Below are 27,592 nucleotides of genomic sequence, written 5' to 3' on the forward strand. Positions count from 1 at the left end.
TCAAATAATTGAATTTAAAAAGGGATCTAAAGCTGAGCAGTGGCGGCATATGCCTTTAATCCCAGCATTCAGGATAGCCAGGGCTACCCAGAGAAACATTGTTGAGGTGGGGTGGCGGGTAGAATCTAAACAGAGAATTCTCAATAGAGGACTCTCAAATGGCTCAGAAAACTAAAATAAATGTTCAACACCCCTAGCCATCATAGAAATGCATATCAAAACCTTATACTTGACTTAAGGCCAATTCCAGAAGAACGGTCCCAAATAGAACACTGCTTAGGTAACAAAGAAGCAGACTAGATGGCCCAAAGGCTTAGGGTAAGACCAAACATGACTGGTATAAAAAAAGAAAAATCAGTAAAATGATTCCTAATGGAAACAACAACAACAACAACAACAACAACAATCAAAATAGGTAGCTAAGGGAGGCCTCTGAAAGTTGATCGCAGTAACAGATTGGGGCAAGTGTTTCCCTTGTTTTTCCTCCATTACCTTGGGCTTTGACCCAATGCCAGAACCATGGAACAACACAAGCAGCACAGACAACAAAAACATGGGCAAACCCTACTTCCAACCATTAAATTGGGAAGTGGTCTCCAAATTGAAGCAGGTGGAAAAGAAATGTAGATTGCACAGGATATGTTTGTCTCCTGATGTATTTACTTTAATATGTGCCCAACAGTTGGATGTCTAGACCATGTCACAGTTCTATTATATATATATAATATATATGTTATATATATATAATATATATAATATATATTCTTTCTCATTTTACATACCGATACCAGTTCCCTCTCCCTCCCTCCCATTCCCTCTGACCCCCCTTCCTGTTCCATTCTCTCCCCCCACTCCACAGGGAGGGTGATGCCTTCCAGGAGGGATCATAAAAATCTGTCAAGTCATTTGGAATAAGGTCTAGGCCCTCCCTCCTGCCTCTAGGCTAAGGAAGTATCCCTCCATGGGTAATGTGCTCCCAAAGTCCTTTCGTGAACCAGGGATACATCCTGGTTCCACTGTTAGAGTTCCCTTAGACTGCCCAGACCTTCCAACTGAGACCTATGTTCAGGGAGTCTGAGTCAGTACAATGCTGGTTTCCCAGCTATCAGTCTGGGGGTCCATGAGCGCCCTTATTCAGGTCAGCAGTTTCTGTGGGTTTCTCCAGCCTGGTCTTGACCCCCTTTCTTATCATTCCTCCTTCTCTGCAACTGGATTCCAGGAGTTTGGCTCAGTGTTTAGATATGGATGTCTGCTTCTGTTTTCAATAGCTACTACATGAAAGCCCTAGGATGGCTTATAAGGTAGTCATCAATCTCATTATCAGGGAAGGGCACTTAAGGTAGTCTCTCCACTGTTGGTCAGATTGTTAGTTGGGGTCATCCTTGTAGGTCTATTCGTTCCCTGACTCAACCTTCCTGATCCCTTATTTCTCCTCTCCTCCCCTTCTCTTTCTCCTAACTCCCTCTCAACTTACTGCCCCCCTCCACTCCCAATATGCTCAGGAGATCTTTTTCCTTTCCCCTTCTATAAAGGACCTTGTTATGAATCTCTTAGGTTCCTCCTTGTATCCTAGTTTCTTTGGCGGTGTGAATTATAGGCTGGTGATCCTTTGCTCTAGGTCTAAAATCCATATATGAGTGAGTACATACCATGTTCCTCTTTTTGTGACTGGATTACCTCACTCAGGATGGTTTCCTCAGGTTCCATCCATTTCCTGAGTGAGGTAACACAGTTCTATTTTTAACTTTTTTTAAAAAAAAAATCATGCATTTTTTTCCATAATGATATCACTAATTAAAAGCCCCAGACAGTAGATAAGTTTTCTTTTTCTTCACATCCTCACCATAAAGTATAATCTTTACTCATATTTCCTTTTTTAACTTTCGTTGATTTATTTAATGTCCACTGAACCTGTTTAATGCAGCTTGGGTAGCCATTCTCACCAGAGGTTACAGCATTGGTGGCAAAAGTGTCGATCTCACCCACACTGGAGTCTAAACTCAATGCTCCCATAGAAGCCGAGAGTGGAGTAGTGGTCACTAGAGAGATGGACAGATGAAGGGAGGTTTATCAATGGGTATTAATACAGTGAGATAGGTATGAGAATTTCTGACATCCTATTATGCAGAAAAAATGACTGCAGGGAATGATAATACATTGTACACCTGAAAAAGCTAAAAGATTGACTTTTCACCACAAAGTTATGATAAATGTAATTGAGTAAATAAAATGTTTAACCTGAATTATATATTACCTAACATGTACATGTATCAGACTATTACACTGCACTCTGCTATTATCTACACTCCGTAGTTCATATGTTGAACTAAATTTAAATTAAACAGCCTTATCGGGATTACTACACTGTCTGAAAGGGAGACACAAAGCTGGACAACATTAGTATGATAGTGAATTTAACACACAGCCAAATGATGGAGACATTTAGTCAGTCTAGTCTTAGTTAAAGGCTTAACAGAATACATCAATTCAACAGAACAGAGAATTTCAAAATAGGCCTAAATATAATCAATTGAGTGTTACCAAAGTTTTGAAGGAACTCAGAAAAGCAAGCAAAGTCTTCGCCATGAATGATGCTGGGCCACTGAACATTCACATGCAAAAACAAAGTGAAATAATGGAAAAAATTTCCATAAATTCAACTCCCAAGTAAATTAATTTTTGGCTTGTAGAAAGCACTGTTTAGAGAATAAAAATAAGCCACATACCGGAAGAAAGCAATCAGGCTATCAGACTATCATATATGTGAAAAGAACTTTCATAGAGAATGTATAAAGACTTGCACAGAAGAGGGAAAGATATTTGGAAAGCTGTTTTACCAATGAAAATAACGACAGCCAACCATCATATGAAAAGGCATTTCCTATCATCAGTCATTAAAGAAAAAGCACACAGTCTTAACTGCTGCACACCTACCAGTATGCACAAGGTTACTACACAAGTTCACAATACAAGGGCTCACCTAGCAGTGAGCAGAAGAGTTCAGATATTTGGGAAATATTCTCATATTTTCTCATAAACACCCTCTCACTCCTATGTATTTACTCAAGAAAAATGAAAGCTAACATAAGCAAAAACGCTGTCACACAATGTTCATGCTCGTTCTCGTCTGTGTTAGTTTTCGTTTGAGTCAGGGTCTCACTGTGTAGCCCTGGCAAATCTGTGGAACTCCTTATGTAGACCAGGCTGACCTTCAATTCACAGGGACTCATCTACCTCTAACTCCCAAGTGCTGGGATTAAAGGCATGTGACACCACACCAAGTCTCAGCCTAGGCTGAAACTTCAAATCTTCATGCCCCTTTCCCTCCCAGGTACTGTGACTATGGGTGTGTGTCACTATCTGGTTTAATCATTTTATTATTAATCAACACAGTCTGGGATTGGCTCTAAAGACCAATAGCTAACTATTGGGTAAACAAAACATTGTTCTACTTTATAAAATGGTATACAACAAATTATGAGCCACTGATGAACACAGCACAGTGAATTTCAAATGCAGTGCACTCACTGGAAAAAGACAAGACTCAAAAGCCTGCACGTTATATAAATTCATAGATGACATTCTGGAAAAGGAAAAATAAAAAGATAGAGAACAGAGGTTGAGCTGGAAAAAAGGTTAGTGAAGGCCAACTGTAACCTTGGGCAGAGGAGTGACAGCATTCTGTACCTTGGTTTTCCTGAGGTATAAAGTTTTATGTCTTTTTTTTTTGTTTGTTTGTTTGTTTTTTTGTTTTTTTTTGTTTTTTTGAAAACATACAAAAATATATACCATAAGGTAAAAATTGCCATGTAAAAATTTATCAGACAAATATAATTGAGAGCAAGACAGTCTAATTATATTAATAACCAGGTCAAACAATTTTTAGGTGATTTCTCCCAAGACATGGGCTCATTGGCAGAAACTAGTCCTTCATTCTGCCTCTTTATCGAGTCAATAAATGTGTCTTTCCATATACCTAAACACTCATATCCTAGTTACCAAGTCTTGAACTTTTTTTCTTAAAGAAAAAACTGAGAAATCTATCACAAACACATAAATTTTACTATAAAATGAACCAAGAATTAGTAAAGATTAATCTAGGAAAATGTTTACTTAACACTGGAAACTGTTTTGTGTAACTTGAATATTTTTGCCTTCGATCCTTTATTTTCTTTAACAATAAGGAAAGTCATTTCCCAGGATAATAAAAAATTCTAAAGATAAGAGAACCGCTGGAAGTCTCATCATCCCAGATTTCAAGATGTTCTACAGACCTATATTAATAAAAACTGTGTGGTATTGCTGTAAAAACATATACTCATCAATGGAATTGAATTGGAGCCCCAGATATAATTCTACGCACCTACAGACACCTGTTGAGGAGAAGGTCTCCCGAGGAAGGAGAAATAGAATGTATTGTTATTGAGAGTCAATAGGAAATTAGAATAGGAGGGCTAAAAAGGGAATGAAGAAAAAGTTAAAAATAGACATAGAGATGGATAACTAGTGACACTAAAGACCACTGGAAACCTGACATTATAGAAGCTCCTTAAAATAATACACATATGAAAGGAGTCACCAAATAATTGGAGACTCAATGCTAAATTAGACATCTTATGGCACCAAATAAACTTCAGTGCCAGGAATGGGTTGCATCTTGTTGAGTCACTGGCCAAAAAGTCCCCATGGAAACTCCTGAACATCAGAGGCTATTACTAAGGCTATTGGTTGATCTCCATAACCTGACAGCAAGACCCTGATGATAAACACAACACTTATTCATGCCATCAAAGATGGGGAGGTCCTGCTGGTGCCTAAGAGGAACCTTTGCCCTTACTGCAGGAGTCCATGGTACAGGAAGATACTCTTCCCACTAGCAGAGGAGAAAGGTAATCATCAGTATCACCTAGATAGAGATCTTGTGACGAATAACAGAACCCTCTTGCAAGATATACTGCTACCACAGTAGCACAAATATTATGGGAGTGACTGATTGATGGGAGATGTCATTCTGTATATGTTTCTTATACTGGTTAATGAATAAAGCACTGTTGGCCAATAGGAAAGCTAGATAGGCGGGACTAGGAGACAAGGAGGAAAGAGAAAGTAGTAAGGAGGAGCCAAGATGGAGAGCCTGGAGAGAACAGAACCGCCATTCCTCCGCTCTCGGTAAGACCACATGGAAATACATAGAAATGGGTTAATAATTAAGACAGAGCTAGCCGATAAAAATCTAGCACCTGGCCAATAACATTGTATCAAATACAGAGTCTGTGCATTATTTGGGGCTGGCATGAAGGGACAAACCAGGCGGCGGGAGGAAAAACCATACTCGTTACAACTGATCACTTTTTGGCAGGAATTAAGACCCACTCCATGAGATGGAATTCATATATGACACTACTAAAATGGCCAAGAACCTGAGAGTAGGTAGGTCAAGGAACTTGGGGAAAATCTAAAACTATTATTCTGCTAAATGAAGAAAGCAATAAAGTATCTCCTAATGACACACTGTTATGACCACAGATCAGTGCTTCAAAGAAGCTTCTTGTAGTACATGGAAATTACTTTAGAGACTCTCAATGGGACAATGGGAAGTTGGGACACTCAGCTCTAAACACTGTGTCTTCATCAAATCCTCCCCTCAAAGCTCAGGGATCTATACAGAATGGGACTTGTAAAGACCGTAAGAGCCAGGGATGACAGATGGATCCAAGGCAACAGTGTCTTTCAGATACAACTGGACTGATTCACAGATGAACTCATATAGGCTCTGACAGCATAAGATCAGCACAATTCAAGTCAGACTTGGTCCCAACGCTGAGAGGGAGAGATGGACAAGGGGGTCCACCCCTAACCAACTGATACCTTCTGGGAAAGGGGAAAAATCTGTTTTCTCCAATGGAGTGTCACTGGGTATACCACCCACTTGACAGAGTGGGCCTCATGTCCTGTCTAGGTACAGTTGTTCAACACAAAATGACCTCCATGTTTTGTTTTGCTTATTTAATGGATTAATTTGTGTGCCTGGGGAAAAACTAATACTAGCTAGAAGGAGCTAATTTTTCAGATTCTCTACTCTTACATATATTTTCCGAGACATCAAAAATAAGGCATGTTCAGTGGTACAGTTTTATATAGAGAAAACCAGGTAAAATCGATATAAATTCTATTATAGCTAATAAGTTCAACAAAATTTGTGGAATGCAAGAACAATTCACACATCAGCTATATTTATATGTACAACAATCTGAAAATGTGCTTAAGAAAGAAATTAAAAGAACTAAATATAAAAGACTTTCCATGTTCTTGAATCAGAAGATTCAATACTGGTAGGATGGCAATATTTCCAAACTGATCAGTGAAACCCCAATCTTAATTCCAACTACTTTTCTGGGCAGGAATTGAGAAGCTGGCCCCAAGGTTAGTACTGAAATGAAAGGAATATAAATGGCCTCCAGGAAAAATAATTCCTATTCCAAAGCAAGACTATAAGGACTTGGTAGTCAAGACTGGAGCCAGATGTGACGGTGAATACCTGTCACCTCAGCACTGGGAAGGTTGAGGGAAGTGGATCAGTTAAAAGTCAGCCTTAGCTATAGAGCAAGTTTGAGGACAGCCTGAGTTATATAAGACCCTGTCTCAAAAAAACAAACAAAACCAAACCCCCAAACCCGCAACCCTGATGTTCTTGTAAGACTGTCTCCACACACCAGCGGGCAGGAATGAGAGTTCAGATATAAAAATACATGTATACATTCAACTGGACTTGAGCATACCATTTCATTGGGAAAAGAGTTTAATAAAGAACAGCTCTGAGGCTCGGAGACATCTATGTGCAGAAAATGAGTCTGACCGCTTTCTGAAACCATGTATAACAATATGTGGGAACAGAACACAGGCCTCAATTCAAAAGTTAAAACCATAAAATTGTTGAGGACTATATAGTTACATGTCTGTGTCTTTATAGTAACAGTTTTGTAGATGTGAAACCTAAGGCATGAGAAACCAAAGGAAACAAAGATAGAATGGGCTTTCTCAGAGTTAATATTTGGAGCCAACTTCACTGCCAAGAAAATGAAAAAATAGTATGAAGAAGACGGGAAAATCTGAACATCTTATGGTACACCCCCCCCCCCCCACACACACACAGAGAGAGAGAGAGAGAGAGAGAGAGAGAGAGAGAGAGAGAGGATAAGCACATGAAAACATACTCAATACTGTTAGACACTGGTAAATGTGAACCTAAATTACATTTTAGATAGAACTTCATGTCCAACAGAATGTTAACAAGTAATTAAAAAATAATGACAACTACTGGCAATAATGGGGAAAAATGGAATGCCTATACATTTCTGGTAGAAATAAATGGTAAATCTTATGTAAAAAAAATTGTCAGCTCACACTCAAAATTAGGTAGAGTTGCCATGTGACCTAGAGATTCTACTGTTGGGTATATTATGAAAATACACTTACACACACACACACACACACACAAATTGTGTTCATACTAGCATTTTTTTTCAAAACAACACAAAGAGAAAACATCCCAAATATTCATGAACTGATGAACAGACAAAAATGTGGCATAACAGAATGTTATCCAGTCATCAAATGGAATAAACTACTTATAAACCCACAACTCAGATAAGCCAGATAAGACAAGCTACATGCAATTTGTGGCTTCATTTATATAAGATTCCAGAACAGCAAGGGTAAACTGGGACAGCTTAACTTGTGCTCTTGAAAGGGTGAGGAAAAAGTGGGTGGGGAGTGACTGCTCCTACAGGTCCCTTTAAGATGGTGAAAGTGTCCTAAAATTATACAGGAGTTGGTAATACAGCATTGTGAATAGACAGAAATCCATTGAAATATGCATTTTCAAATGGTAGCTTTTGTGGTATGCCAATTATAGCTCAATGAAAAAGTTATAACATTCCACAGGTTTTCCTGCCTGGATTTGTTTTTAATACACCACATGAGATTACACCTTACCTGAAATATGGCAAGAAGTATTCAATTTATAATGAGTGTGATATGAAAGCAAACTAGGATGTGTAAAAAGTTACAACTCAACTTTGCTAAGTCAGAGTTCAAAGGGAAACATTCAAATACTTAAAATGTTGGGGCTGTTGATCATTAGCCTTTGTTGGTAGTGTAAAAAAGGCACATGTGATAAACTGAATAAAATGTTTATAATGTACAAAACAATAGCATTGTGATTATTTTTTTATAAGATGGTCTTTGGAAAACCAAAAAAATATCATTCTACAGGACTCATTCTAATTGATTTTCTTTCTTAGCAGTTGTAATCATTTGACTATGAAAAGACAGAAATGAGAGATGATGGGAGGAAGGAGCTTTAGGTGAGATTTCATAAGCAACTCTCTGAGCAGAAACTCAGCTGTTGTGACTACCCTCTTGTGGAGGTTCCACATTAGCTGTATGAACAAATCTAAATTTGAAAAACCTCACATTGTGCTAGGGTGTGAGGAATGGGCCACCTCAAATTTTGATTAATAAAGACCATTTGAATAAGGTTATGGTGGAATAGGGGGTAAAGCCTGATAGAAAATGAGTACATTGAATAGAGGAAGTCACTGAGACATGCATTAATCTAACTGCTTTCATCAACAAATGATCTAAAAAGTAGATCTAGTATGCACCCCCATACTAGATGCACTTAGGGTATGTCACAACACGTCTCAATGGGAAGATACAGAGTTAGCGACAGACTTAATTGCAACTGCTAAAATCATGGCTGAAGGAGAAACTTGATGGCGACAGATTCTCACTGAGGTCTAGACGGATTCCCTCCACCTGCTGAAGCTTTAGGGCACTCCTGCTGTGATTTGTCATCCCAATCCTATAATAACTGTCAAATTGTTTAAAAGTGCAGATCTTTCTCGTCAGGTGGTGGGGGCGCACACCTTTAATCCAGAACTTGTGAAGCAGAGGCAGGCAGATCTCTGATTTCGAAGCCTGCCTGGTCTACAAAGTGAGTTTCAGGACACACAGAACTTAAGAAATTTTGATGTAAAAAGGTACAGGTTTTTGTTTATTTTTGTGTTTTTTTTAAGATCTTTTTTTGAATGAGATTGTAAAGCCCTTTACATTCACTCAGTAATACTACTCACATGGTAGGCTTTACTTCATACACTGTTAGTACTCTTGTGAATATTCTGTTGAAGGAAATTCCAAGTTCACAACTTTATTAGCCATTGCAGTGTTACATGTGTATAGAATGTAAATTACCATGTGCAGTGCATTTCATACTTATGGTTTTTGAGAATGGGCCAACCATGAGACTGAACATATGATAGGCATTGTGACACAAATATATGAGAGGAATCTTGTGGGGTAGTTTTTATAGTCTTTGCATGGAATTCTTTCCTAGTCTGCAGATGAGGAATAAAAGATGAAATAATGTGTCCTTAGGTACAGTGCTAGCATGTGGATGAATGCAAGTATTTCTGACTTTAAGGTTAACTTCCCAACACACTGGGCAAAGCTATGTATTATTAAAGTTTAGTTGAAAAATTAGAATATAGTTCATGCAGTTGAAGTTCTTACTGGGAGAGTTGAGAAACCAAGGTTAGTTCATTTTATAGGAACACTTTCCAGAGGCACACTATAGAAATAGACACCATGGCACCCATCACTTCTTCTCAAGTACAGAACTTGTAGCTCCTGCAGCCTTTGGTGTTATTTGCTATTTATCAACTTATATCACCATAGATGGAGGATGACTTACTTTCACTATGAACCAAAGATGGCTTTTTATCATTATGAATGGATGATGACTTACTATCACTATGGATCTAAGATGACTTACTATTACTATGGATGGAAGATGACTTAATATCACCATGGATAGAGAATTACTTATTATGGTTAGAGGATGATTTATTACCACCATGGATTGAGGATGACTTACTATCATCATGGATGGAGAATGATTTATTATCACTATGGTCACAGAAAATTCCAAGGATTTGAGGTTTAGAGAACTACTGATTTAGGGTTGCAAATTTTTGTATGTCAAAGATCCCAAAGTTTTCATCAGATTCTCAAGGCAATGTATGACTCCTCACTAGATTAGACCCACTTTAGTATACTATCTTTAATATGATGCCAGCTTCAGAGCAAGATGGATACTGTGTGAGGTAGTAAAATAGTAGTTGAGTACATAGTGTATGTACTAAACACAGGTGTCTGAGATCCAATTCTGGTTCCTCTCTTAGATACTTGACTCAGCACATTACTTTTGGGGTCTCAGTATTTTTTTATTTAAAAGTGTGGAGCCTATAAACAAAGAACTTAGAAAGTACTTCCTGAGTGGCAGTTGCTATTATTAGAATACTTTTACACAGGCAAATTCTACTTTTAGGAAGTTACATAATAGACAATGCTTTCACATTTATTTCCAATTCCATGGAGCTTTTTAGAAAAAGGAAGTACTTGGTTTCCTGTGAAAGAACCTGTCTTTAGGGTGATGGCCTGGTTCTGCTTACAGAATAAATTATATGGTGCCAATTACAGCCAGCATAAATGGCTCAAATATAGCTATACGAAAGCCATGCTGGGAACATGTTCTAAAGGAGCCAAAAAAAAAAAAATCTAAAGTATTCAAAATAATCTTTGTTTGGGAAGGAATACATTCGGATGTAGTCTTACTTGATCAAACAAGTAATAGGGCAGCAACCCTATTATCTAGAGGAGGTAGCTGGCAAACTAAAAACTCACAAAACCCTCATACTTCAAGGCCCTACTTATCCTATCCTGCTTAGGGAAGAACTTAAGCACATCTTTGCAGTTCTGCTCATACATTCACACAAATCCAATGAAGTGTAAAATGCTGGCAGTTACTCCTGCAGGCTACCCCTGGACAGAGGAAGAACATTTGGTTTTGGTAAGAATGAAAATCAGAGCTTTAAATGAGGCAGCATGTTAACTTCTCTAGTATCGAAAACGTTTGTGTCTACCACCTGAAAGAAAACTACATTTCATTCTTTGATGAGCAACATCATGGTTAGTTTGATTTTTAACTGTGTCCCAAATTCTTCTCGACATAAGACTGTAGTTCATTAACAAGAATAGTTATGACCAGTGTCAGTGAGCAGTTGCTCACATCGGTCCTGTAACATGTGGCTGGAGGCAGAATTTCTGAAATTGACTTTAAAAGTTAATCTGCATTGACTTGGCAATTCCATTCTACAATTATATTCAAAGAAATAATTGGACATTATGTAAGTTATACATATAAGAATATGCGTTCAAAAGCTTGGTAATAAAAACTGAAAAACACTCAATTTTCACACTACAAAATCTGTTAAAATAATTGAGAGCAGCTTAGAATTCTGCACAGTCATTAAAAGATATTTAAACATTGTGATGAAAAGTCAGTGATATAATTTTTTTAACAAGGGGAATAATATGACTAATTTGTGTGTATACTTATTGCTAATATGCCTGGGATTCCATGGTAGGTGAGGATGACCAAGGCAGGGGACAAACATGCCAGGCAGACAGAGTCTAAGTGAGAAGTTTTATTAGAAAGGGGAGGGAAGGAAAGAAAAAGAGGTAAACACACACACACACACACACACACACACACACACACACACACACACACAGAGAGAGAGAGAGGCAGAGAACAGAAGAGGGAGACAGGAAAAGTCCTGTCTGCCCCAGAGGAACAGCAGGGAAGCGAGCAAAAGTGGCTGGGGGGGTCTTTCCTTTAAAGGGTCCTTTGAGCCTGTGTGCAGACTAAGAACCCATGGAACCCTGGGTTGACCAGGGTACTGTCTGAGTGCATTCTGCCAGGTGACAGGGGCAGGCCAGCATAATGCCTGAATCCTTACATTTAAAACAGACAACACACCTTCCAGAAAGTTAACACTGTTAACTCAGAAAGCTTTGGAGTTGTAAATAATTTAATTTTCTCCCTTATAGTATCTTGTGCTTTATAGAAAATTATGTACATATGTATATTCACATATACATTCATACATTCATGCATATTCCTTTTTAAATCAGCAATAGCTCTTTGCTTTTCATCAATAAAACTATAGGAAAATTAAAATGCTTTTTGAAATAGTCAGACAAAGCAATGAAGTAAAATACACAGAGTGAGGGAGCAGAGGCAACCATGATTAACTATAAAACATGTACCTATTCTATAAGCATTCAAATTCCAAACATTTCCAAACCCTCAATGTACATTGGCAGGCTGGATCCAGACAGCGAGCTACTAATAAGGTCCTTCCTAGCAAAACTTACACTCTAGCACACACGACTCCAGGTTGGCTAGACTAGACAAAGGCTGAACAACATCCCCTCCCCATCTCCTCTAACAGGTTTAAGTGATGCTTGTAAAGGAGAATCCTGTTGAAATGATGCTCTACATAGGATTTAGTACAAGAAAAAATTAGTCTCTTCAGACACATATGTCTCGTTCCTTCCATTACAGAATAAAGCCACATACTGAACTGGCTTTCCTCCATATTTCTTGTTCTAGAAAGCACAGACACATCCCTAAGCCTGGGTTTTCTAATAAATCTGTTGTTTCTCCCATGAAGTTAGTCCTCATTCACTTGCTACATTGGTTATATGTATGCACTGTATATTAGAGGGAGTAGACATGCACATATGTATATTACTTGACAAGTTTTTAAAAATCAGATTGGACAGAAAGAAATACACCTGGACAAAGGCAACGAAAACACTAACACTAGCATACTATAAGACACTGGCAATAGCTTTCATAAACTTGATATACTTTGGTATTATCTTTCTTTATTCGCTAATTTTTAAAATAAGACATAGACTATATATATTAATATGGGAGAACGTAGCAACGGACAAGAACCAGAGAAGATGACAAGGAGAAAAAGCTGAAGAGAGTGAAAGTGGAATGAAAACTAAAGTTAAAGAAATGCATGACAGAGCGTGTGCGTATAGCAACTAGTCTATGCCAAGCACAATCAAATATGGGGTACAGCGTTGTAAACCAGCATGTGGGGGTTGCGACTAGAGGGTCAAATTCAAGGCCAGTACATAGTGAGTTTGAAGTCAGCTATAGAAGACACTGTTTCAAAAAAAAATGTGTCTTTGTTAGGTGGCTTCTAGTCCTAGCATCCAGCCTCAAGCACTGGCAGAGCCTGCATCTCTCTTTCCCTCTCCCTCCCAGGTCCTCCTTCCCCCTTGGGCACCTCTAGACATTACTTACCACCTATCCACCACTAACTCCTTCCTCAAATATTGGAAAGGAGAATATAAATATTCCTCAAACTTGAAGTTTTGGAACTAAGGTGTTTATTAAAAATTAAAAATTGATGGTAGGTAATTACCAAAATGAAATGTGCTAGGATGAGTAATATTAAAATGAATTATTAAATATTTTAAATGGTATTTTTATATTTATAAGCTGCTCCTTTTTTGGGAGTTAGAAATTCTAATGACATACTATTAAACTCCTTAAATAAGGCCTTTGGATAAATTCAAGGTATGTACTGGATCATAAGTTTATGATTAAAAAGCTAAGAGTTACTCTGCTCAACTAGACACATGTGAAACAGAATATTAATCAGCATCTTGTTTTTATTGTCCAGCATATCCGGGTTAATTATAAGAAATACAATCTTAAGCTACGAATTTTCAACTCATTAGAAGGACCTAAGCAAAACATCTGAGAAGTTGTGTCAGTAGGACTAAATTAAAAAGGAAATCTCTTCATTTAGAGCAATTTGAACGCTAGTGGTGAGTGGTCAAAGAATTCAGACAGTTCAAGCCGGATGGGAAAATAGTGTCACTCCAGCACCAGGGCAGCACTAACTTATGTGACAACTGAAGATATTTATAAAAGACAAATTAGCCAAAGACAATGAGGAATAAGTTCCACGTGTGCGAGTGCGTGCGTGCATGTGTGTGTACGTGCGTGTGTGCATGTGTGCATGTGTGCATGTGTACACCAGTGGAGCCCATAAGACAGAATTTGATCCCCTGAAGCTGGAACTACAGGTGGTTGTGAGAAGCCAGTGATGCTGGTTTGGGGAGCTGAACTTGGGTCCTCTGCAAAAGCAGCAGTGCTCTTCATCAACAAGCCATTACTCCATCTTCATATGCTTCTTTATGCAAGGAAAGTGAAGGGCACAAACCATATTCATAAAGACTTTACTAAAATGTGGTGGTTTTGGGCAAACAAGAAAATAATAGAATAATAAAATAATAGACTGAATAATAGTGGAGTTTTCTGGGTTGATAAAAAGATGAACGTGGAAAGTGATGGATTTTGATGATATAGAGTATTCATGGCCATCAACATTCAGTAACTATTAAAAGTTATAATGCACACACAGATTGACAATCTAAACACAATTACTAGTGGAGTCAGAGAGAAAAACAGCGCTGTCATAATTAAGATGTCAAAGTAAGTGAGCAGACAATGATCAGAGCATATTTCACCCCCTTATGACAAGAAAGTGACAGAATTACTGGGAACTGTTAAAATATTATGTCTACGGAAAAACCTCCTGAAAGATAGATGCAGAACTGCACCTTCATAAACGTGCTTACTGAATGACTTATTAGTGCCCAGAATACCTACAAACTCAGATACAACAAATTAGCAGCAAATTACAGACAAAACAACCACACCATAGCAGCAGTCCTTTAAATCAAACTCCACAGTGAAAGAAGCCAGCCATGGAGCTGGCAGCGGTTTGGAAGAAGCAGCAGCAACCCATAAAGCAACTTAATTTTTTTGTCATTTAAGAATTAAGCCACTTTCAGTTCAAGCAGATCCTACCAGGTGCACTAAATTGATGTCATTATGAGCCATCAGGAAACACCCATGGAGACCTAGAGAAGCACTGAGAGGTTTTGGTAAGCAGCTGTGTGTTTTAATTGATCTGTATTATTTAAAATAGGAAGAGTTAAAAGTCAGTTATCCGATGTTGTGTAAAAGAGATGTCTAGAGACTCTCTGGAGACTGAGTTCAGAAGAAAGCTGATCACGTAAGGCAGCTTTACTTGAGCACTTACAATTCTTACTAGAGGAAGCACAATTAAATCATCAGTTTATCAGCTATCATAAACCACCAGGCAACACATAAAGCTTCATTATTTAAGGCTCCTTAGCCAATGACTTCCTGCAGCTCTGAGACTCAAAAGGAATCTGTCCACTAAAGACACCCGAAGTATTTTTTGTTGTTGTTGGGTTTTATATATATGCCTTTTTAATATTTGAGAAACTTTATATGCTAAGAAAATGAAACTAACTGAAATTATCATAGTTTTGAATGTTTTAGGCAGGTTTAAGCTGTCAAAATGAAGTCATGGTATATTAGGTAAAAAACACTTGTTTTACAAGGCTTCTTGTATTTTGGACTGCCACAACCATTAAGTATTTACAGGGGATCTGGAGATCTGAACTCTGGTCCTCATGTTAGTGCAGCAAACACTTTAAGCAGAGCTATTTCCCTGGTTCCTTAACCTGGATCTGGCAAAGGACATGCAATGCAAGGATGAAAAACAATCAAATGTGTCTTTGTAATTCTAGGACAAGTTTTGTCTGGACTTGAACTCATCCCCTGCAGGCACATAGAACCAGGAAACAAAGTGCTTCAAAATTTAAACCATACAGTTTGGGTGCTAGAAATAATGTATTTAGAAGGAGATAAGATATAGGTTGAGGTTCATACACAATGCTCCTGTTCACTGCTAAGAAGCAAAGCAGAGAGTTGGAGAGAAGGAAATTTTGAAAAAGCCATTACACAGAAAAGATTTGTATGCATGCGTGTTCATCACTCAGGAGTCTGGATACACATGTGTATATAAAATGTGGCTTGGGAATTTGAAAACAGAAACAATATGTCTGTAGCACATTAGTTGCAGGGTTGGCAATCATAAAGAAACATACCTTCCATCCTATATTTATGTGTTAACAGCTATAGGTAGAACTGATAACAAGACTAAGACTAGACATGATAGGACCAACCAGCTACTGGACATATCTACAGCCCTATCGTGTATTCCTTAGCTAAGGCACAGGACCTAGGGGCCATCTACCCTTTAAAGGCCCATGAAAATGTTTATATTACTTGTAAAAATAAAAGAAAAACAACTTTTAGGTGAAGTTAAGTATTTTGTTACATTAGATGAATATAGGTCATCTCTATTACAACAGTTATAAAATTGTAAATTTAGTACTTTTGTGTGGAAAAAGGTGCTGCTATAAGTTTGAATATGACTTTAGTGTACACCCCGAACTTTATATACTGGAAATTTGGCCCTCTATGTAGTAGTTTTGAGGTAGCTGGGCCTACTAGAAAGATGGTTATGTTGTCAGAGGTTTTATCAGTTACTTTCTTTGTGGCTGTGAGGTGATAAAATCCCTAACAGAAACAATTCAAGTGGGGACTCTCCATAATGGTGACACAGGTATGGTTCATGGTATTGGGAGTAGTTAGTGTAGTGACCACAGGACACTGGTTAGCTCACTTGTGGTTAGCATAAGAAGAATAAGCGAAGATGGCTTTGAACCCTCAGACTTTACTTTTTGGCATGTGATCTCTAGCCAATGTATGAGGCCATCTCCTTTTCTGCTTTTTTTGCCTTGCTGTGAAGCAGCCAAAGACATCCTCATCAGAGGCCAACAGGTGGGGTTGCTCTATGGTGAACTGTCTGCATCCAAAATGGAAACCTAAATAAGCTTCCTTTGTATTTTTCAAAGGGAAGCGCCCACGTTCAGACATTTTACTTTGGTAGAAAAATGGACTCATGCCGACCCCATACATGCAAAGCTTTGATGAAAGGGAACAAGGGGAATGTGGGAAAAGAGTGAAGTAACCTACAGCAGACAGATCTTAAGGTCCATGCTGTTGACTAAGGCACAAGGGTTTACTATCAACTAAATGGGGAAAGAGAAGGGTGGGTCAAACCTAAACTTAATCTAGTTTACCCATGTTATTCAGTAAAAATTACTGAAATAACTTTTCCCAGAAGTAATCGACTATTTTTTATGTAATTTATTTTCTTATGTGTCCTAGACAATGTTCAAAGTGTGTGTGTGTGTGTATTGAGTTTTCACAAACTCTATAGATGCTAGTTTCATCTCTGTAGGAAAATTAAACTAAGACATAAGGTGCTTCATAATTTGCTGAAGGTTCTGCAACTGTAAGTACTGATATTCAGAGTCTAGCTCAACACACACACACACACACACACACACACACACACACACGGCTCTACCATTGGGCAAAGCAATCAGTCTTCCTTGGGAATAACTAATTTCAAATTTGGACAGGACATGTATAACATGAATGTGCAATCTCTCCTACCATTAAGCAAAACGACATTAAAAGTACATGAGTTGTATCAAAATTATTCAGAAGTTAAAGGGATGTTCACTAGTAATATAAGACAAAGTAAACATCAATAACAATAACCACTACCATGAATTAATACAAAACACTAATATTCATTAGTAGAAATTCAATAAAAAATTCTTCTCCCATTCCTGTGCTTCACCTGGCTCCATCTCTCTCTCTCTCCTTCTTCACATGAGGCCATTCTGTGCTTCCTTTCTCTCTCCTCTTGCTCCCTTCCCTTCCCCCAACTTTGCACATTAAAAAAAAATCTTGGTGTCTTCTAAGAGTTTTTCTTAGGTAACTAAGCTGGTGGGAGAAACTTTGTCATTACTGAAATAATCTGTTAAATAAAGAATGACAGAATTAAAACCATAATCTTTGCAACCCTTAGTGAGTTAATGATGTAGTCATCAGTAGATGCTAACATCACAAAAACAGCCACAGTCAGACATTATGGACTTTCTTATTGAGCATAATAAAAGGCACTTATATGGAGTATTCCTGTCCTGCCCAAATTAAGTGCAAATTAGATCACACCTTAATATCTAATTACCAGCTCACAAACATATAGGGGAGAACACCTATATGTGGTGTTAAACACCACAATGATGTAATCAGAAAAAATAATCCTGATTGCAAAAATTTTGCAGAACAAACCTGTTTCTTCAACAATAAAATTACCATGAAAAAAAGATGGAGTATGAAAATCTACACATATTTTACATCGATTCATAAAGTTGTAAGTGATGTTGACCATTATAATTCATAAATTTTATTTGGATCTTGATTAAAACCAACTCAAAAATTTATATACTGTTTGCTTGATTAATGATACTATACATTTTCCCCAATTTTAGTTATGATAGAATCACACATTTTTGAGAGCTTTTATTTTCTTTTAAAAAATTTCTATTATGAGAGAATTGTAGCATTGCATATAGCTGAAAGAGATGATATAAAGAAATCTTTTATAAGCTATGCTCAGTTCTCCCAATAGCAATATCCTGTATACTTGTAGTACCTCATTACAACTAAGGCGCTCATTAAGTGAAGATGGAAAAGCACAGTTCTTCATGCTACCTTTATCACCATAACACAGCCCACCCCAGGACCTGACAACCACAAACCTGTTGTCAGTTTATGATTCTGTGATTTCAACAGTATTGTATAACACGTAGAAGAATGGAAGGAGATTCTTATCTCTTGCCTTGAACAAAAATAAGCTCTAGATGGATAAAAGACTTTAACACAAAAACCAAAACTCTGATACAACTAGAAGATGGAGTATCCTACAAGACACAGACATAAATAAGAACTTTCTAAACAGAGCCTTGGTCACTTGGGAAAAACAGCTAACAATTGACAAATGGTACTTCATGAAATTAAAAAGCCAAGGCAACAGTCATTAAGTTAAGAATCAGGCCTCACCATGGGAGAAAATCTTTACCAGCTTCCAACAAAGGGAGGCATCCATAGGCATGGAGAATATATGAATTAAAAAAAAACATAAAAAATAACTTAATCAAAAAATAGGTTATAGATCTGAACAGTTTTCAGAGGAAATACAAATATTTCATAAACATTTTAAAAGAGTCAGTATCATTAGCCATCAGGGAAATGCAAATTGCAACTCCTGTGTCACCCTAGTCAGAACGAGTATCATCAAAGATTAAATGACAACAAATGCGGACAAAGACGTGGGGAAAGTGGAGCCTTCATTCATTGCTGGTTGGAATGTTATCTGGTACAGCCCATGAAGAAATAAATACCATAGTTCCTCAAGACTTTAGAAATACAATATTATCCAGATATACCACACTTGGGCATACACCTAGAGGACTCTGCATCCTACTATAGAGATACTTGCCATTAACAGTCATTGGTGAGCTCTTCACTTTCACTAGGAAAGAGTGTCAGCCTAGATATCCATTAACTGGCTTGTGGATAATGATGGTGTGGTATGTAAACAAAATGGAATTTTAGTTAGATGTGCCGAAAGATAAAATTTGCAAGTAAATGTATAGAACTAGAAAAAAGTTAAATTGAGTGGGATAACGCAGGCACAAATGCTACACGTTCTCCTCCTATATGGAACCTAACTTTGAATCTAATTTTGTATTCAACTTAGAGTATTGTGGAAGCCAGGAAACTAGAAAGAAGCCATGGGATGGGGGAGTGCCCGAGGGAAGTAGGATAGAACACAGTAATGAAGTAGACATGGGGAATACTGGGAATGGAAAGGTGTAAGGAGGGGAGGAGAATGGGGGGGAAGATGAGCGGGCAAAAGGGACAGTTAACCAAAATGCAAGGTGTTAAAAGTGTCATTTGGAAACCTACTATTTTATAACCCAATTAAAAATATAAAGGAAGGACACAGAGGCATCCTGCATGGCTCGATGATGCTGTTCCTAGAAGTTTTGAGCTATTACAACTCTATGCCAGGTGTGGGGGACTTCTGTGTACTTTTGGGCAGGCCCTATAGGGCCCCGAAACAATATAGCTCGGCTCTTCTTGTTGGCTGAGCTCCAGAACTAGATAAGAAGACTTACTGCTGAGGAAATCACAGCTTTGCTTGCAACGCTAGAGAGCAATCAGGCTGAAACTGAGCTGGAAATTTCCTCACTGCTGGCTGGCATTTGTACTGCCATGCAGACTGCTATGGGAAACAACTCATCCGTGGTCACATCCTGCTGTGACTCCAGTGCGTGACAGTACCAACTTTTAGGCAAGATACACCTACTGGTGTGATAGTGGCACGGCACTTATAAGGGTAACCAGCTGTTGTCTGTTTGAGCTTTAGGTATGCCCACTCCCATAAATGAACTCATCCATGGTACTATAAACCTGGGCAAAGACTGTGGATGAGGGCATAGTCCCTAGAGGGTAAGCTACTACTGTTGTATTGATAAATGGACATGATATCCAACTGCCTTCAAAAATATTATGTTTACTAATCTATAAATTAGTCTGTGGTCAGCCTTGGCCAAAGAAGCTTCTGTATGAAGTAGGCAACAGCTAGTGCGGAGACTCATAACTGACCAACGTGTGGAAAATGACTGAACAACTATATCAACCTCCAGGGTGCCAAGCGAATCTCACAGAGGAGGAGCAGAAAGAATCCAAGACCAAGAAAATGGGAAATGGTGGTGTGAAGGCTGACTTCTGCATACATTATGACTGTTGCATAAATTAACTCAGCCGCTGTGGTTACCTGCACAGGACCTGTACAATATTGCCATGGTCAAAATCCCACCATGGGTAGCAGAGTCTCCAAATGAGCTCTAGGCATATAATGGTTTGGAGGTGGGGTCATATTTCTCAATAGATTGCCCTTTTCTTAAGCAATCCTCCCCCCAAGACCCATCTCCAGGCAAGAAACCCTAATTAAATGCAGCGAGTTATATGTATGTATGTATGTATGTATGTATGTATGTAATGTATGTATGTACACACACACACAAACACACCATAGAATGAAGGGATTTGGTGGGAAGATGAAGGGGATAAAAGGATAATGGGGAGTGACTAATTTAAAAAAATGTGGTGTGTGTCTGTGTGTGTGTGTATAATTGTAAAATAATAAATAAACTTTGGAAAAAAATAAATGTAAAAGAGAAAAAGGTGTTATGAAAATAGAATCGTGCACTATGCAAACTTTGCAGGCTGTCCTTTTGCACTGGGATTGATTGTGTAGTGGTTCACTCGGGTTGGTGAGTGTGCCATTAGTTGAACCCCGTTGATTACTGACTAGCCTTGGAGGGCAAGAGCATCCCACAATCTGTTTAAACATTTACCACGGAAGGACACCGATTTTGTTTCCATTTGTGACTATTATAAATAAACACCACTGCTATAAATCCTTATGCAAAGGCTTCACTTTCAAAAATGTATACTCAAATATTTATGGATGAAAAAAATGATACCTAAGGCTTGTGTCTAGAAAATTCCAAAGTGGATGAGATACCAAAAAACTATGAACAAATAAAGCAGTCTGAGACCAGGGTATAGCCATGTGGTTAGAACATCTGATTATCACATGGAGAAACCTAGGTTTAGCCACTTGTGGCTAAATAAATAAATGAATATCTGTACTTTTAGATATGTTTGAAATGTCTTAAAATATAGGGTTTAAGGAAATAAGAAAGAACCTAACCTACTTATTTGACTATATTCATCTTTACACACAAACTCCTTTTAAGTAAAAATTGAAGATCTGCTTTTTTCCTTAAAATCTTGTGACGTTAGTCGATGCTGAGATCACAAGGCTTCTTTGTCCTAAAACACAGCCCTCACACCTTTAGTGATGGTCACTGTAACATTCACTTTAGCAATTTAGCCAGACCCTAGCTAGGTACCAGTTAACTTTCTTTAGGAAGTTTTTATTAGGCTGCGGAGTTGAAATAATAGCTAGTCTGTAAGGTTGGACAAAGGCAGGTGAGCAATCACCATAATCAGATGTATGAGATGCATGAGTGGCTTGTCTTCAAAAGAGAGGGTTCATGTCTGACATGAGCAAGCCCTTATCATCAAGACAAATGCTGAGAGAACAGAAGTGTGATTACTGAAGATGAAGAGGAACAAACTATATGAGCACAATCAGTCCTGAAAATGAAGTGAAATGCATTTCATATTATGCAAAGGCTGCTTTTGTTTTTAAGGCACTCTGGGGGACAGGATATTATTACAGTGTTCAGTCTGCAAGCTAATGATTCGTTAGTACAATTCTGCAAAACGGTGTCTACTACTTGGTGGCACCAATATTCTGTCAGCTTATCTCCTCTAGGGTTGTAACACACCCTTCCACTGTGTCCCATTGTGGTCACCTTGGTATTTGCCCCCACGCAGGAACTCTTATAAAAATGCAGATCTACTCTCCCAAAGATCTCAAGCAGAGGAAAAGGTAAATACTAACCTGTTAGCCGATCTGGGATTAAGAACCAAGATCTTCAAAGGAAATACATATAATGACTTTCAAAAGCCCAGTGGTGCCCATGGCTACAAATGAGTTTTTCTTGCTCAGTCTTGACTGCTTGGGCAGATACTTTGTTAAGTGGCTCCAAAGCTTAAATGAAGATTTTACAAGGAAGCTTATCAGGAGCAGTTATTTAAACTACCACAATCAAAATTTCAGTAAACGAAATCCCCTAAGTCCACCTAAATTTTATAGTTGGGCACACAAAATATCTACCATGTAAGCCCCATGTCAGAAACAATAATGTTTACGGATGTGTGACATGACAGAACTATGACAAATGGGGTAAGGGGTTCAAATGCCTGAACACTAAAATACATCAGACAATTCTTAAAAAGAATCTACAGACTGCTTCATTTGATTGTGTAAACATCCTAGATATTCCATTAATGGAAGAACTCTACTGGTGACACTGTGTTAGGAAACAAAAGAAAGTTCAGTTGAATTAAAAATTCTATTCCTATGCCATGAGCTCTAACAGAGATGTGTGCAATTAAAACACGAAAGTATACAGCATACCAGGAACTATGAATAGGTTGGTACTGAGATTAATAACAGAATCATCAATGAGGAAAAGGAAGAGGACAGGAAAAGAATCAGGAGCACAATTAAGGAGGACCAAAGCACAAAGGGGCTCAGAGAGACAACCAGAGAGCCTGCAGGGACTGATCCAGGCCCTCTGTGTGCATGTGACAGTTGTGCAGCTTGGTCTTCTTGTGGGACTCCTAACAGTGGGAACAGGGACTGTCTCTGACTCTTTTACTGGTTTTCGGGATCCCACTCCTCGTATTGGGTCGCCTCGCCCAGCCTTAATACATGCGGAGGTGCTTAGTCTTACTGCAACTTGACAGGCCATGTTCTGTTGCTGTTCACAGGAGGCCTGCCATTTTTTGAACAGAAATGGAGATGGGTGAGAGGATGTGGGGGACAGAACAGCGTGGGGGGGGGAGATCTGGGAAGGGGAGCAACTGCAGTCAGGATATAAAATAAATAGATAGATTTTCTAAAAAAAAAAAAAAAAAAGGAAGGAGCCAAGTACTTAAAGCTGGGGCAGCGGCACACACCTTTAACCCCAGCACTCACAGGCAGAAGATCTCTGTGAGTTTGAGGCCAGCCTGGTCAACACAGTGAGTTCCAGGCCTGCCAGGGCTACACAGTTTACTGAAATTTTGATGCTAAAATTAAAGCCATACACATTTTGCTTATGATGTTCCTACATCCTTGCCACCTTCCCTGGCTCTTCAAAACAAATATTTTCTGTCTGTCCTGTGCTTCACTCAATGTTTAACATTTCTGGCAGTGTGTGGTCACTGACAATATATTGAAAGTTCAAACAGCATTCACTTTGGCATACTCATAAATTAATACAAATCAGTTTCCATTAAACAAGATGGTCTTGCTCAAAGCCTATGTGGTTATTTTTAAGTTATTATTTGTGTGTGGGCACAGGTGCCCACACCATGGTATGCATGTGGTGACCAGCAGACAACTTTGTGGGGCTGGTTCTCTCCTTCCACCTTTCAGACTCAGATTGCCAGGCTTGTGCTGTACGCCCTTTACACACTGAGCCATCTCGACAGACTCTACACAACCATCTCTCTTATTTATGAAATTACTGTATTCATGGGAACCATACATCTACCCAGTCTACAGAACCTGGATTGCAGAGGGAACTGATATTGTTTGAGAGAAAGGAAATGTCCAAGCAGAAGGAAGAAGACATCAAAACCTACAAAGCGTTTCAAAGCAAGTGACATAAGATGGGCACAGAGAAATCAGTAGTCCACAGAGTGGAATAAAATAAGTTGGAAAGTAAGTGGGCATCAGGGCGTGGCAGCCGCTGAAGGCAGTAAGGCATTTAGATGGTCCCTGTGAGCACTTGGAGGGCACTTGCAAGGCTGATGGGAGTGAGATGAGTCAGCAGTTCTGAAAAAGGCATGACTAATGGAAAGGGGCGAAGAGGAAAAGAGCAGAGAGCTATGGATGCTTGACTTCATTCATGACAGAGGGAGGGGGCAGCACTTAGTCTGGGGGAAGAAACTGAAAAGGAAAGGGGTAATCTGAGGGTAGTGTGAAGGGAGCCTAGTGATAGTTTTGTCCATAGTTAAAAACCTAGAAAACAGTCACTTGCAGCCACTCAAAAGAACTACTTACATTGACAGGTACATAAACCGCCATAATTATGATCAAAGCCACGGGGGAGGGCGTCATAGTCTAATGACTGATAAAGCCATTTTTAAAGGAAGCTTTAATGCAGCTAAACAGAGACTTAGAGAAAATTTTCTACATACATAAAACTTATTTTAAAGATTATGATGTCTGCAAAGTAGGACTTTTGAATTTCTAAAATAATTAACTACTATTTTTAATAAGACAGAAATAATGACACGACTGGCAGACCTGTTTTCTATACTTTTGCAGATTTGCTTTTTATATCTCCTTTGTAAGTCTATTTTCATATTTTCCATATTGCAAACCTGTTGCTAACCAAGAGTTCACATTTTCTCTTCCAAATGCACCTACAAGTGAAACGGAGACGTAATTACAGGCAACAAAAGCAAAAGCACCTACTTCTCTGGGTCAGCCAGGCTATACAGTGAGATCTTGTAGCAAAAACGGTAAAATTACAGACATTGTTTGCATCTCCCTACACCCTCTGTCATCTTCTTTGACACTTAAAAGCAAACATTTTCCTCATCAAAGGTATACATTTCTGGGTATTCTGTCTCTCTGTGTGTAAAATGAGTGCGTGTATAGTTCATTGATTCAGAGACCTAGGATCTGCCTATCTCCATTGCAAATCTGGGGGTACACAATGCTGGGGGTCCAAATTCAAGTTTTCATGCTTGCTCAGCAGGTGCTTTACAAACCAAGCCATCTCTACAGAGCTTTCTTTCAAGCTAGACTGCTCTCTCCTCCTCATTTCTTCCTTCCCTCCCTCCCTCCCTCCCTCCCTCTTCCCTCCTTTCCTCCCTCCCTTTATTTTTGAGAGAAGTTCTCCCTAGGTAGTCATGGCTGTTCTCAAACTTACTGAGATCCCCTTGTCTCTGCCTCCTGGCTGCTGGAAGCCCCTATTTCTGAATATGTGTGCCAACCTAGATTTTATGTTCACATATAAAGCAAACTTTTGTTGAGCAACTAGTATACACTAAGTACTATGCTGGTTCCGGGCATACGATGAAGAGTAAAACATAAAAAACAAACACTGTCTGCTCAAAAGGGAGCTCACAACATTGTTTTAAAAAGGGAATCACCCAAATATATAATTCAAAATTATAATAAGCCCAATGGAAGAAAAGGACAGGATGTTATGAAAGCTTACAATAAGGAAAATAAACCAAGCCTGGGTCTGGGATGATGTTTTTAAAGAAACTGACTTTGAATTGACCTCTCTAAGGACATGAAGGATTGAAACAGGGAAAGAAGGGGGTAAGGAAACTAGATGAAGGCTGACCTGCTGGGTAATGGTGTCCCATGGTCCCTGCAGCAGGCGTGTCTTATAGCATTCGTGGACTCCTTCCCATATATCCTTCAGGGCTAAAGGTCTCCCATCTGTGGAAGTACATCATGAAAGGCTAGATTAGTGACCCATGAGACACGATGGTGCTTGCTGTTGCTCTAAAGTACCCTGAAAAATCTCTACAGGTGTACACACTCTTAGGCATGCGATTTCCATGTGAATTACTGTTTTCTTACTGAGGGAGGACTAAACATCAAAGCTTCTCTCCTTTGTATTCACACAACTACTAAGATATGTCTATTACCTTTAGGAATTTTACAAAATAAATAAAAGGTGAGCATGTTTCAGAGAGAAATGACAGATACAAACATAAGGGAAAGCTCAGGAGACATACTTTTTGATTCCCCGAATTCTGCTATGGATGCTGCTGGAGCCTTGATGATTCCTCTGGTCCTTGAAGAAACCACACCCCTACCTCTTTACTCTCGCGTTGATTAACAATAATGTTCCAATCATTCTCCTGGGTATCAAGAAGTAAAAGGAGGAAGGAAACATACTTTCCTGCAGTAGGTAGCTTACCATTTACTGGGAAAACCATGAAAAGTATATGCATATCTTAAAATACTAAACAGAAAGAGGCTACTGCCAAGGGAAACCTAGTTAGTGCTGGAGAGTGCAGAAGACAGAGGCACTTGCATATGGTGTCAGTGTCAGGAGCAGAAGGGATGACTGGAGTGGAGAACCCTGACAGGCTAGCATGAAGAGATTAGCAAGAAACTGCAGTGAGCAAAAATTCTCCTTTTAGTCACTTAGGAACTTTTAATCATCTCTCTATACTTGATGCCCATTCAGAGTACGCTATGGAGACCACCATGGTACTTACAATGCACACAGATGAGAGGGAAAGTAGGTGGCTAAGTTCAAACTTAGAAGAAGAAAGAGTTAGCCAAGGTTTTCGAGATGCACTGGTGGAAGGGTGTCAAGATGCTAGAATCTGTGTCACTCTGACCATTCACAGAATTAAGGTCCCAAACAGCAGGTGGGCCTTTTGCTTAGACAAATATCCTATTTTACCTGTCGAGGACACACCGTTTATTGAATTACTGGCCTCAAAGGAGTGCAACACAACTCTGGGAAATACTGTACTCAAAAAACTAAGTATCACTGTAGCAAGCAGACTCAGAGTCCAAGAAGAAATGTGGGGAAGGCAGCAGGCGTAGCACCTGGGCCATGTTTAACAGTGGGGTCGTGGGGTCAGCAGCTGCCTTCTGTGTGTATCTCAGTTACTTTACTTCGTAATTCCTTGTTGTCTGAGTCTCAGTTACTTTTCCTATACATGGTGTACCACAATCCTTTCAGGGTTTTGTGGACATGAGTGGCCCTTCGTGGGACTGTGTCAGGAACAGAGAAAATGCTCAGGAAGTACTTGGCACCTCCCAGCCCCTACTCTGCATTCAGTATTTCTCAAAGCTAACAGATCCATTTCTGAACTGCTATTTCTTAGACGGTCCCTGTGTTTCCGGACCATGCACACTGCCTTTGATGCAGTAATGTACTAAAGGCAAAAGCAGGGCATTTCTCATGTCTGACCTGAAAAGCTGAACTTTCCCTCAACCTTTATTTTCAATAAACAGCACTGGAATATTTTGATACATTTTCAATAACTATCTTCATCTTGGCATTTATCTGGCAGCAGGAGACCATTATCTTGTGATAAATAGTTTTATTTCATTGACATTTCCATGTCTGTAAAATGAACAAGATTTATTCATCCAATTAACATTTGAAT

The 27,592-nt window shown here is 38.8% G+C and overlaps 1 protein-coding gene across 3 annotated transcripts in view; it reads right to left on the reverse strand.

Annotated features, from left to right (window-relative positions):
* Window positions 1-27,592, reverse strand: part of Atg10 (autophagy related 10) — a 248,271-nt gene that overhangs the window by 54,793 nt on the left and 165,886 nt on the right. For all 3 annotated transcript variants that reach the window (XM_051182951.1, XM_051182950.1, XM_051182949.1), the window contains one exon: window positions 25,798-25,895. In XM_051182951.1, coding sequence (XP_051038908.1) covers window positions 25,798-25,895 — 98 coding nt within the window. The remainder of the gene's footprint in view (window positions 1-25,797; window positions 25,896-27,592) is intronic.

Source organism: Phodopus roborovskii, unplaced genomic scaffold (assembly GCF_943737965.1).
Source record: "Phodopus roborovskii unplaced genomic scaffold, PHOROB, whole genome shotgun sequence".
Taxonomy (NCBI): domain Eukaryota; kingdom Metazoa; phylum Chordata; class Mammalia; order Rodentia; family Cricetidae; genus Phodopus; species Phodopus roborovskii.